At 44.1% G+C, this 13899-nt stretch overlaps 1 protein-coding gene across 2 annotated transcripts in view; it reads left to right on the top strand.

The window, feature by feature from the left end:
- The window catches only part of rock2a (rho-associated, coiled-coil containing protein kinase 2a), a 55089-nt gene that overhangs the window by 12295 nt on the left and 28895 nt on the right, over positions 1 to 13899 (top strand). For both annotated transcript variants that reach the window (XM_084014141.1, XM_084014140.1), the window contains exons 2-15: positions 6801 to 6882; positions 6965 to 7065; positions 7324 to 7461; positions 7550 to 7810; positions 9990 to 10134; positions 10206 to 10344; positions 10911 to 11002; positions 11215 to 11374; positions 11451 to 11505; positions 12561 to 12649; positions 12734 to 12782; positions 13199 to 13334; positions 13430 to 13521; positions 13612 to 13858. In XM_084014141.1, coding sequence (XP_083870267.1) covers positions 6801 to 6882; positions 6965 to 7065; positions 7324 to 7461; positions 7550 to 7810; positions 9990 to 10134; positions 10206 to 10344; positions 10911 to 11002; positions 11215 to 11374; positions 11451 to 11505; positions 12561 to 12649; positions 12734 to 12782; positions 13199 to 13334; positions 13430 to 13521; positions 13612 to 13858 — 1786 coding nt within the window. The remainder of the gene's footprint in view (positions 1 to 6800; positions 6883 to 6964; positions 7066 to 7323; positions 7462 to 7549; positions 7811 to 9989; positions 10135 to 10205; positions 10345 to 10910; positions 11003 to 11214; positions 11375 to 11450; positions 11506 to 12560; positions 12650 to 12733; positions 12783 to 13198; positions 13335 to 13429; positions 13522 to 13611; positions 13859 to 13899) is intronic.

Genomic DNA, 13899 nt, shown 5'->3' with positions numbered 1-13899 from the left:
ACAACTATAGTCACACACACATACTATCATACTCTCTCACAAACACTACTATAGTTACACACACTTACTATCATACTCTCTCACAAACACTACTATAGTCACACACACATACTATCATACTCTCTCACATACACTACTATAGTCACACACACATACTACTATAGTCACACACACTTACTATCATACTCTCTCACAAACACTGCTATAGTCACACACACATACTATCATACTCTCTCACAAACACTACTAAAGTCACACACACATACTACTATAGTCACACACACTTACTATCATACTCTCTCACAAACACTGCTATAGTCACACACACATACTATCATACTCTCTCACAAACACTACTAAAGTCACACACAGATACTACTATAGTCACACACACTTACTATCATACTCTCTCACAAACACTGCTATAGTCACACACTCATACTATCATACTCTCTTACACGCTATTATGGATGGAACAACATAATAGTAAATGTATGAGAGAATAATATGTGATGTGTGTGAGTATAGTAGTATGTGTGAGAGAGTTTGATAGAAACGGAAGTCAACTTGAATTTCCAGTTTCTGATTGGCTCATCACGGGTGTAGGTACCGGATTTGTCTCTCCAGCGGGATCTCAAGGACAATGTCCCGCCTCCTCTAAAATGACCAATTTGCATGGATGTATACAGTCTATGATGTTAACATGTGAAAATGGTCGACCGGGACCGTGTCAATGAGGCAATTGGACTTTTAAATAACATTTTAACCCGTTCCGATGTGATAACCACAATGTCGGAAATTTCGAACCGTAATCAACAGCCCTCACGTAGCGCGGTCGATGTGGAAATGCGGCGGGTCAAGGAGGAGCAGGGCTTCTTTTTTTTTTTTTTACTTATGGTACTAGTGTTAGTAATGGTATTAGTCATGATATCTATTCAGTGTTTACCACACATTGAATGGACTTAACTAGCGGCTCTAATGATAGGCCTAAACAGGAGGGCAGCAGCGCTTATTATAAGGGGAAATCCTTGTGGCTGGTTTGTTTCATCAATGTTCTGTTTCCCCCCGTCGCCATGGCAAGCCGTCCCCCCGCGCCGACCCCCCTTAGCTGCGCGAGTTTGACAGTGCTTGCGCGTACGTCAAAACCAAAACACCAAGGAAGGCTGAGGAATAGTCACCCACTTATATTAATAATAATAATAAAGAGCAAAGTGACACTATGCAATAACGTGCTGAAATAAAGAGTTCTGTAAAGTTGGAAATATATTCACAGATTCGGGATCAATAAATCTGAAGAGAAACGTTTTCAAACACAAATGATGCCTCTTCCCCACCGTAATATCATAGACTACGAGCTACAAGGACCAAAACACAGATTTTTTACATAAATAAGCCGTCCTCCGAGCTGAACGGAGAACATTGATCTCTATGCGCAGCCGGCAGCCGGGCGAGTGCGCAGGGACCGTCTGCAAATTACAAGACAAAAGTAACGCTGCAAACAAAAATCATTAACTCCACTGTTATACAATATTGTTTTCCTCTTGAGCACCACTTGCTGTAGTGCTGTTGTTTTTTGTTTTTGATCAAAATATTCTCCAGGGGCATTCAAATAAATAAATCGTTGATATTAGACTTATTTTCTTTCAAGCGTACATTTTTATCTGTCCCTCAACACAGGCTATGACTACTACTACTATCTGCTACTACAACCAACTACCACTGGTACTAATCATTACAATAATAATACTTCAAATAATAGCAGCAACAATAATAACATTTGCACATAAAATAATGTTTAGTGATCCAATGAAAAAAAACAGACAATTTGGCCCTCGACTTGGCAACCTGGGCATAATTTGGCCCTCAGTGAAAACTAATTAGGGAACCCTGGAAGGCTTAGCACTGTGTTTTAGTCATTTTTCATTCTTCTAGACCCCCCTAGAAGATCGCAAGACACCCCACGATAGAATCCTGTGGGAAACACTGCTATTGGTACACAAAACTGGTAGATCGGCCCCTTAGTCATGATTGATTCTGGGCTGGACCAATTACAGCCGAGGGGCAGTGCCCGACAGTGTACAAGCATTGTCACAAAAAAGTTTGTTCATAGGCTTCATTGTCTTTCCATCGATACCTGGTGGGCCAGTCTCGGTTGAAAATGCCCGGGACAATTTTTGGTCCCAGTCCAGCCCTGTTGGTGGGCCTCTTGAAGTCAACATTTCCCTTTGGCTCATTTGCAGTGATCTTGAGTTTTGAAATGAATTTATGATGGAACAAAAACATAAATGTAGGGCCTCCAGTGTTACAAAGCTCTCTTGATCGACACCTCCTTCAAACTGCTGGCTAAAGAACAAAATTGTACGTGCATATCCATTAAGCTCAAAGAATAACCGATCCAAAATCATGCTGTCATATCCGCCTCTGTCAGTTTCACTTGCAATGTGCTGAAGGCACCTCATTGCATTAGTGAAAAAAATCCTAATACTCTCCTCATTACCATTTACTGCTAACAAAAAGTTGCTTTGAAAAAGAAGGTAAATTAGTGGAAAAATCATATTTGCAACTGCAGCTACTTACAAAATTATAAAGTTGTACTTATAAAGTTGCCTTCTTGATTTCAGTTCTCCCACACAGCTTCCATTTAGCTAGCAGTAAGCTCCCAGAGCTGTGCACCAATCAAGGAATGAGGCTTTATACTATTTCCTGTTTAAACAAAGTAACTTCCTGTTTTAGTAATTTTGAGTATAATAGTGTATGTGAGAGAGTATGATAGTAAGTGTGTGTAACTATAGTAGTAAGTGTGTGTGACTATAGCAGTGTTTGTGAGAGAGTATGATAGTATGTGTGTGTGACTATAGTAGTGTTTGTGAGAGAGTATGATAGTAAGTGTGTGTGACTATAGTAGTATCTGTGTGTGACTTTAGTAGTGTTTGTGAGAGAGTATGATAGTAAGTGGTTGTAACTATAGTAGTAAGTGTGTGTGACTATAGTAGTGTTTGTGAGAGAGTATGATAGTATGTGTGTGTGACTATAGTAGTGTTTGTGAGAGAGTATGATAGTAAGTGTGTGTAACTATAGTAGTAAGTGTGTGTGACTATAGTAGTGTTTGTGAGAGAGTATGATAGTATGTGTGTGTGACTATAGTAGTAAGTGTGTGTGACTATAGTAGTGTTTGTGAGAGAGTATGATAGTATGTGTGTGTGACTATAGTAGTAAGTGTGTGTGACTATAGTAGTGTTTGTGAGAGAGTATGATAGTAAGTGTGTGTGACTATAGTAGTGTTTGTGAGAGAGTATGATAGTAAGTGTGTGTAACTATAGTAGTAAGTGTGTGTGACTATAGTAGTGTTTGTGAGAGAGTATGATAGTATGTGTGTGTGACTATAGTAGTGTTTGTGAGAGAGTATGATAGTAAGTGTGTGTGACTATAGTAGTATCTGTGTGTGACTTTAGTAGTGTTTGTGAGAGAGTATGATAGTGTGTGTAACTATAGTAGTAAGTGTGTGTGACTATAGCAGTGTTTGTGAGAGAGTATGATAGTATGTGTGTGTGACTATAGTAGTGTTTGTGAGAGAGTATGACACTAAGTGTGTGTGACTATAGTAGTGTTTGTGAGAGAGTATGATAGTAAGTGTGTGTGACTATAGTAGTGTTTGTGAGAGAGTATGATAGTAAGTGTGTGTGACTATAGTAGTATATGTGTGTGACTTTCAGTGTTTCCCCTAGAATTTTTTTCAGGCCCGGTGGTACCCACCGGAAAAAACACTAAACAGACGAGACGTGTGGGATGGTGTATTGGTGCAGTTGGATTAAGTCAGGTGGCACAGCAAGCAGTCTGCAATTCTGCAATTATTATATTTGCATTCAACATTTTTGTTCAACCAGAGTGTATTCAAGATCACAAGGAGAGAGTGACTTATTAAGGTGCTGGTTGATGGAAATGATCAGGGTCCAGAAAAATATGTCTGGAAAATGATGAGCATCACATTAATGACATATGAGTGCATATATTGTCTTATTTTATCAAGTAAAATATAAGTTATAGGTTTACTCAACAGCAGTTAACTCAAAGTTCCACATCTTATCAAAAACAATCCTCCCCCCCGGGGAGGGGGGGCAAACGGGCTTTGGCCGGTTGTACATACGTCATCACGTCCTAATACTACACACACATGGCGTGATGTTGTTTTTAAGGAGCGCCGTCTCTGCTTATATTTCTCGACAACACTCGACCTGCATCAGCGCATGTGCGCACGAGCGGATCTGTGCGAGCAGACAGCGCGAGCGCAGCGGGTTTTGGACGGAGACACACAGCGGCATTTTTATTATGTAAAAATAAATAATAATGTAATGTAATAAAATAAATATTATGGACCCTATGGACCGGTTCCGCTCACACCACGAGTCTGAAGAGTGCAACAGCTTATCAAAATACAGTGTCAACGTTCCGTGTTTTCAAAGTAGAAAGCTACATCGTGGTGGTTTAACGAGGCGGAACGGCATCAGAACAACATCAAGCGCGAGTACACGGAAGAAGAACGTAGCGGGAGCGCGCGGCGAGGATTGTTGCGGCCGCGCGTCTTGCGGAGCAAGTCTACTGTGCTGCGCGGAGGCGCTCCTAATGTAAATGATTATTGATTTATGAATGAATTGATAGGTGGCTTATTTTTGGTATATTGATTTTTTTTTGGCCTGGCGGCAGGTCTCCTTGGCCTGGCGCGCCGCCAGGCCTGTACAATGGTAGGGGAAACACTGACTTTAGTAGTGTTTGTGAGAGAGTATGATAGTGTGTGTAACTATAGTAGTAAGTGTGTGTGACTATAGCAGTGTTTGTGAGAGAGTATGATAGTATGTGTGTGTGACTATAGTAGTGTTTGTGAGAGAGTATGATAGTAAGTGTGTGTGACTATAGTAGTGTTTGTGAGAGAGTATGATAGTGTGTGTGACTATAGTAGTGTTTGTGAGAGAGTATGATAGTATGTGTGTGTGACTATAGTAGTGTTTGTGAGAGAGTATGATAGTATGTGTGTGTGTGACTATAGTAGTGTTTGTGAGAGAGTATGATAGTAAGTGCGTGTAACTATAGTAGTATGTGTGTGTGACTATAGTAGTGTTTGTGAGAGAGTATGATAGTAAGTGTGTATGTGTAACTATAGTAGTAAGTGTGCGTGACTATAGTAGTGTTTGTGAGAGAGTATGATAGTATGTGTGTGTGACTATAGTAGTGTTTGTGAGAGAGTATGATAGTAAGTGTGTGTGACTATAGTAGTGTTTGTGAGAGAGTATGATAGTAAGTGTGTATGTGTAACTATAGTAGTATGTGTGTGTGACTATAGTAGTGTTTGTGAGAGAGTATGATAGTAAGTGTGTATGTGTAACTATAGTAGTATGTGTGTGTGACTATAGTAGTGTTTGTGAGAGAGTATGATAGTAAGTGTGTATGTGTAACTATAGTAGTATGTGTGTGTGACTATAGTAGTGTTTGTGAGAGAGTATGATAGTATGTGTGTGTGACTATAGTAGTGTTTGTGAGAGAGTATGATAGTAAGTGTGTGTGACTATAGTAGTAAGTGTGCGTGACTATAGTAGTGTTTGTGAGAGAGTATGATAGTAAGTGTGTATGTGTAACTATAGTAGTATGTGTGTGTGACTATAGTAGTGTTTGTGAGAGAGTATGATAGTAAGTGTGTATGTGTAACTATAGTAGTATATGTGTGTGACTATAGTAGTGTTTGTAAGACATTATGATATAACATGTGAGAGCAAATATGAATTATTTCCTAAACGGCCTCTCATACCCGACCCTACCCGAGCCCGTTCTGTCCGAACCCGGACCGACCCGACTAATTAACTGTAATTAAGAGCCCGAGCCCGATTTCAACCCGACAATTATTTTTCATGCATGAGGCTGTTGTAAGTGCATATCCGTGGGAAGTGGGGGTGCGGCTGCAAAAATATACAAAAATGTACAAATATACAAATGATTTTATAGGCTACGTTAGTGCCGCGATTAGATTAGGATATGACTGGACAAAGCCGACACGTATGTTATCACCTTCTCCCACTACTCCCTTGAAATGATCCCGTACCTCGGACTTTCCTGATGACTTGCTCAACGTTAATTGTCCTGTTTTTAATTTATCCTTTATGTCTCCAAGTTCCATGTTGCACTTTAGCGTAACTCCTTTATTCTTTGATTTAGCTGCACAGAGCGGAACCGTTATGGATGATGCGTGCGCACTATGTGTAGCATCTTTTTTTTTTTTACTTTGTGTAACTTTGTACACATTTCTTACGTAGACCTACTCTGCTAAACATATAACCAATACTTTTTAATGTTTATGCCTAGCCTTCTCCTCAGATTGGGCCAATAGAGCAATGATAGAAAAAAAAAAAAAAAAAGAACGAACGAACGAACACAAACGCTTGTTTAAAGGCCCGGCCCGACCCAGCCCGAGGGTAGTGGTGGGAAATTTTGGCCCGACCCGTCGGGCTCGGGCAGAGAAGCTAAGCTCTAATGAGTTTGGTGATGTCGTCTGAGCCTTATGTCATAATTTTGAATTAGTCACGGTAATGCCGTATACCGGGGTAAAATAGGGAGGAGGTTTGACGGTATCAAAATTTGGACACCGCCCAACTCCAGGGTACTGTATGCATGCCTGATGGTGGGCGCTTGTTTCATGTGTAGGTTCTCCAGGGTACTGTATGCATGCCTGATGGTGGGCGCTTCTTTCATGTGTAGGTTCTCCAGGGTACTGTATGCTTGCCTGATGGTGGGCGCTTGTTTTTCTCTCTGTGCAGGACTCCATAAACGCCCTGGTCCTAGACCTGGACTACCCTGCACTACGCAAGAACAAGAACATCGATACCTTCTTAAACAGATGTAAGTTGTGTCTGTCAAAGCTGAAATGTGATCTTGTAATAGTTCCCCACAATAAGAACTCTTTGATTGTCTTCATGCTCAGATGAGAAGGTCATCGGACAGACTCGAGACCTCCAGATGAAGTCTGAAGACTTCGACAGAGTGAAAGTCATCGGTCGCGGGGCGTTTGGGGAAGTGCAGCTAGTGAGTACTGGTTTTCGTTCACACTTCCAACACTTTTCATGTATGTTGGAGAATATACAGCATGTGAATGTTCCTAAATGTTTAAATTTACTGCACATCATATGGAATCATCTGTTATGATGGAACTCATTTACGTTTTGAGGCAGATGGTGGCTGTGGTTTGTAATCCACCATTTGGCTAAAATATTGGACTCTGAATAAACTCAAATCCTCCGTGACCTTTTCCCCTGTGAATAACTGGGTCTCGCTGCCAATCAGGTCCGGCACAAAGCCTCGCAGAAGGTCTACGCCATGAAGGTACTCAGCAAGTTTGAGATGATCAAGCGCTCGGACTCGGCCTTCTTCTGGGAGGAGAGGGACATCATGGCCTTCGCCAACAGCCCCTGGGTTGTGCAGGTACGCCGTTTGACTTCCTCAGAGTGTAGAGGTAGAGAGACTAGAACCTTTATGCACCTCTTGTAACCAGAGCTTGTGTTTGGCTCAGCTGTGCTGCGCCTTCCAAGACGAGCACTACCTCTTCATGGTGATGGAGTACATGCCGGGGGGCGACCTGGTCAACCTCACCAGCACCTACGACGTGCCGGAGAAGTGGGCCAAGTTCTACACGGCGGAGGTGGTGATGGCCCTGGACGCCATTCACGCCATGGGCTTCATTCACCGGGACGTGAAGCCGGACAACATGCTGCTGGACCGGCTCGGACACCTCAAGCTGGCCGACTTCGGCACCTGCATGAAGATGGACTCTGTGAGTTTTACTCGTCGTTGAACCTAAGAATCATGCCCATAATTCAGCAGCATTACTTCTAGGGATGCACATTTTTAATTTTTTTTATGACCGAAAACCGACGCTCATTAACCGATTAATAACCCTTAACTGATAAGATTAAAATGCGCTATTGAGTGTCTGTGACCCATTCAAAAGTACCGTGGCAATTTTTTTTTCTTATGGGCTTTATTTTTAAATGTGCAAATACAGCCAAATAAACACCAACCAAATAAACAAAAACAACGAAATATTAGGATTGTTCACATCTCAAACACCTGCAGCACTGCTGAACAGAATTAAACATAGAGAGAGAGAAAAGACAGCAGCGTTGTAACCGATTCAAAACAGATTGAAATTTGTTTAACTTCAAATATCAAATAGCCTAGTCAAAACAGTGCCGTGCTGCATACTTAAGAAAGTTATATCTACCGTAGATGACCAAATAATCGCCCGCGTGCAAATACGCGCCTGTGCTCTAATAGCCGCCGGGGGTCCGACCTCATTTGGCATAATAAACGCCGGTTCAATTAAACGCCCGGGCGATTAAGTGTTTACCATAGTCTTGCACAGAAAACAAAAGTTTTTTTTTAACAGCACTTCACCGGCTCTCACCTCTTCTGTCAGTCAGCCCCTCCTCTCGCTCTCTCTCTCTCTCGCATGCAGGCGCGCGCACACACAAACACAGGCGCGCTAGACTGAGGGATATAGGGATATAGATATCTATAATTGCACGAAGTCCTCCCGTGTAACCAAGAAAATAAGTCTGACCCGTGTATCAAAATATTCTAAATAAAATAAATAGCCATATACGCCACCAGAAAAAAGATAAATAAATAGCAATAGCCACCAGATAAACAAAACTTACATACACATGAATCCACTCGGTGCTGCAACTATAGCCGGAAAAAAAACCTCTCCTTTTTTAACGAAATGTTCAGCCCTCAAAATAAAATAAATGGGCCAGGCAAACCCCAGTCCTCTCTCGCCATAGCGGATTTGTTTTCTTTTTACTGGTTTTTATTAAGAAAAAGCAGCATGTCGACATGCTCTGGGGTCAGCCTGGTGCGCAGTCTGTTTACCGTGGGACCCGCAGCGGAGAATACGCGCTCAGATGGCACCGATGTCCCGGGAATGCAGAGGTAGCGCCGGGCCAGAATGGCCAGCCTCGGGAAGCGCGTCTGTTGGATTTTCCACCACTCAAGAGGATCAGTAAAAATAACCTCATCTCCTTTTCGGTCGAAATTGTCCCACACAGAACTCCTTTTTGCGCGCTTCATTTTCGCTGTTAAGTGGGCTGTGGCGGAAAGCACGTGTTGTCACGTGTTAAAAAAAAAATTAACCGTTAGTATTAATCGGTCAAAGTTCCTGTTATCGGTTAACGGTTAAACGGTTAACCATGTGCATCCCTAATTACTTCTAATGATAGTTAATGCTACATAGTTGTAATTAATGCTAAGAATTAGCGCAGCTTGTCTGAAGCAAACTCGAGTAACTCAATTACAAAAAATGCTCAAGGCAAAAACTCTGCCTGGAAGCTTGGTTAAATTCCTATCTCGCCCCCCGGCAGCGTCTCAGTGCCGGGCAGACATGATACTAACATTTAACAGTGCTTATAATATCACCAAAGACGAGCATTTTAAGTTTATTTTTAAACAATTTAGGTTATTTTGATTTCTTGTTTTTGTTGAGATTTACATAAAGAAAAAAAACATTAAACAACTTTAGTTTTTTTCCTGTTTATTCCTGTTGATAGTCATTGACTGAATGTGTTCAGAAGTTAACGGTGTATATGGGAACTATATACAATTTTAATATTTTATCCGATTTATCGATGGAATAATCAGTAGATTACTCGATTACAGAAAGATACAGATAGATTACAGATAGCTGCAGCCCTAAGTAGATCGGTCCATTATGTTAAGATAATGATAACAATCTAATTTGAAATCATGAAGCCTCTGAAGCAGCGGTGCCCAAGTTCGGTCCTGGAGAGCTACTGTCCTGCATGTTTTAGGTTTCTCCCTGCTCTTACACACCTGATTCGAACGATTATTAAAACTGTGACAAGCTTCATTTGCTTGATAATGAGCACATCATTAGAATCAGGACTTGGGCACCCCTGCTCTGAAGGATACTGATTTGTGGACTTGTGTTGCAGACCGGCATGGTTCACTGCGATACAGCGGTCGGGACTCCAGACTACATCTCCCCCGAGGTGCTGAAGTCCCAGGGAGGAGACGGCTATTACGGGAGAGAGTGTGACTGGTGGTCCGTGGGGGTCTTCATCTTCGAGATGCTTGTTGGTCAGTGGACATCCAGTGAAGTTGAAGTTTAGAAGTCTTTCTGCTGACTAACCCGCTGGTCTTACTGTTAGGGGACACGCCGTTCTACGCCGACTCTCTGGTGGGAACCTACAGCAAGATAATGGACCACAAGAACTCCCTCAACTTCCCCGACGATGTGGAGATCTCCAAAGATGCCAAGAACATCATCTGTGCCTTCCTGACCGACAGGTGAGCAGACTTCCTAAATGTCCTGTCAGCCTCAGAGAGGTGGAGCTGCGTATCGGTGGAGCTTTAATGTCCTGTCAGCCTCAGACAGGTGGAGCTGCGTATCGGTGGAGGTTTAATGTCCTGTCAGCCTCAGAGAGGTGGAGCTGCGTATCGGTGGAGCTTTAATGTCCTGTCAGCCTCAGACAGGTGGAGCTGCGTATCGGTGGAGGTTTAATGTCCTGTCAGCCTCAGACAGGTGGAGCTGCGTATCGGTGGAGCTTTAATGTCCTGTCAGCCTCAGACAGGTGGAGCTGCGTATCGGTGGAGCTTTAATGTCCTGTCAGCCTCAGACAGGTGGAGCTGCGTATCGGTGGAGCTTTAATGTCCTGTTGCTGAGCCAGCGGACGTAAATGTACAAAAACATGCTCTGAGGTTGTTTTCTAGTAAATGCTAACCTTTAACCTGAATCTGCGTACGTTGTCTTTGTAAATGTACTGCTCTGGTTTGTTTGGCTCTGGGCTGAAGGAAAGTGTTTAGCTTGTTGTGGTGTTTCCTAACGTCTAACTTTGCTCTCCACCCGTCTGGAGGGAGGTGCGGCTGGGCAGAAACGGCGTGGAGGAAATCAAACGCCACCCCTTCTTCAAGAACGACCAGTGGACCTTTGACACCATCAGAGACAGTGAGTATCACCTGTCTGTTCACCTGTCTGTCTGCTTCAGCTTCACCTGTCTGCTTCACCTGTCTACTCCACCTGAGCCAATCAAAGGAGCCTTTTAACGTGTCTCATGCTCTGAAACATGAATGACTTTGGAACAGCAGCTGTATCAGAGATTATTCATTAGACTGGAAGACCACGTTTTCTTTACGTACACTTCCTCCCCCCCCTCTCAGCGGTTGCCCCGGTCGTCCCAGAGCTGAGCAGTGACATAGACACCAGTAACTTTGATGAGATTGAGGATGATAAAGGTGACGTAGAAACCTTCCCTACACCCAAGGCCTACGTCGGGAACCAGCTGCCCTTCGTGGGCTTCACTTACTTCAAAGAGGACCAGTAAGTCATGTGATGCTCTTCTAGCTTTGTCTTAGAGCTGTTGTTGTGTGATCCTGACGTTGTGTTTCCTCTTCAGGTTACTAAATGGTTCCAACAACATCTCGGTGGCTCACGAAAATTCCAAAGGAGAGGTGGGTTCTTTCTCTTCCACACACGATCCGTTACTACGGGCCGTTACTACGGGCCGTTACTACTGCCGTTACTACGCTCCGTGACTACGCTCCGTTACTACGCTCCGTGACTACGCTCCGTGACTACGCTCCGTTACTATGCTCCGTCACTACGCTCCGTCACTACAGGCCGTCACTACGGTCCGTTACTACGGTCCGTTACTACGCTCCGTTACTACGCTCCGTTACTTCGCTCCGTGACTACGCTCCGTGACTACGCTCCGTTACTATGCTCCGTCACTACGCTCCGTCACTACAGGCCGTCACTACGCTCCGTTACTTCGCTCCGTTACTTCGCTCCGTCACTTCGCTCCGTTACTACGCTCCGTTACTACGCTCCGTCACTACAGGCCGTCACTACGCTCCGTTACTTCGCTCCGTTACTTCGCTCCGTCACTTCGCTCCGTCACTTCGCTCCGTTACTACGTCCCACACCTAGGATGGATTAGGATGGAAACGAGTCAGGAAGGAGGATTTGTTTTTCTGATCCTGTGATTTATTTGTAATTTGTTAGAATTCCAGCATTCTTTGTCCCACAGAACTACTTAAGCAGCTTTTAGTGTAAGTGGCTGAGCTAAAAGCTAAAAGCTAATCTCTTATTGACTTGAGTCCTAACTGAGCTGCCTCATCAATCAGCTACCACTATAGAGGAAGACGACAGAGGCCCATGTTAATAATGTGATGTATTAGCCTGGTAACATTGAATTAACTCGTATCCGAGTATAAGAGCCAGACAACCAAACATTCCTCAGATGGACCCGTCAAACTAGTGCTTGTTCTGTGTTCGGTGGATATGTAAATGAAGGGCTGTTTGATTCACCATCTCACCTTACAAGGTGATGATAGGTCAGTGTTTACAGCTTCCCCCAGTCTGAGGTTGAAAGGTTCACAATCATGTTAATTTGTTCATTGTGTGATGAAATGTCACTATTCACCGGATGGGCGACATGAAATAACGGTTGCAAGCATCTGTTGAACTTCACACGCGTGTGATTGGTCGGTGTTTCTCTCCACAGTCGGCGGCTCTGCAGAAGAAACTGCGCCACCTGGAGGTGCAGCTGAACAATGAGAAGCAGACCAAAGACGATCTGGAGCACAAGCAGAGGTAAGAGATGAGCATGGGCAGCTTTCCTTCACGCTGCAGCGCCGGCAGATACCAGCTCTTAGAAGTGTTGTCTTCTGTTTGCAGAGCTGCTGCCAGCCGTCTGGACAAAATCTCCAAAGAACTGGAGGAGGAGGTGAGTGAACCCCTCAAACAACTACGGAACAACTGTGGATTTCTCTCCTCGTCCATGTCTCAGTGATGCATGGGATGATCGTCAAACTAAAATATGTTTCATCATATTCGGGCCATTTGCAGGAGGGTCAGTTATAATATATATATTAGTCAAATATTACCTTAAGTTTACTAAATAATTGAAGTGATTCTATAAACATTGGTTGAATGTGTCATGGCGAGGAGATGCAGTGCTGCTGACCACAGATACCTGCATGAGCAGAGAACAAGTAACGGTTTGTCTTTATTCATTTTCGCAGTTCCATGGATCTGGATTTGTGTCAGATCCCCATTTGTCATGAAAGAGGGTTACGTAATCCCAGCGGCGTGAAAGCAGCCCTGTAGGATGCATATTAATATTCTGATTTAATATTTCAGGTGAGCAGCAGAAAGAATCTGGAGGCGAGTCTGAGGCAGCTGGAGAGAGAGAAGGCGCTGCTGCAGCACAAGAGCCTGGACAGCCACCGCAAGGCGGAGAGCGAGGCAGACAGGAAGCGCTGCCTGGAGAACGAAGGTGACATCACACACGCTGGCGACATCATCAGACACGCTCAGCAGAAGAATCGGAAGAAGAGCTTCATAACACCTGGTTCTTGTGTGTTCTTGCAGTGAACAGCCTCCGAGACCAGCTGGATGACATGAAGAGGAGGAACCAGAACTCACACATCTCCAATGAGAAGAACATTCACCTGCAGAAACAGGTCTGAACAGCTGCCTAAGTACTTTAGTGGAGATACAAAATCCTGTACGTGTGCGTGACTCATCCCCTGTGTGGTTGATGTCTCCGTCAGCTGGAGGAGGCCAACACGCTGCTGCGGGCCGAGTCCGAGGCGGCGACGCGGCTCCGGAAGACGCAGACGGACAGCAGCAAGCAGCTGCAGCAGCTGGAGGCCAATGTCCGTGAGCTGCAGGACAAGTGCTGCCTGCTGGAGCGCAGCAAGCTGAGCCTGGAGAAGGAAGGCATCAGCCTGCAGGCGGCGCTGGAGGCGGAGCGGAGGGAGCACTGCCAGGGCTCGGAAACCATCAGCGACCTGATGGGTGGGTGAACGAGCGCTCCTTGCTGTCAGTTTCTATTCTCT

The sequence above is a fragment of the Eutrigla gurnardus genome (assembly GCF_963514095.1).
Source record: "Eutrigla gurnardus genome assembly, chromosome: 7".
NCBI lineage: Eukaryota > Metazoa > Chordata > Actinopteri > Perciformes > Triglidae > Eutrigla > Eutrigla gurnardus.
This window is presented reverse-complemented; position numbering and strand designations above follow the sequence as displayed.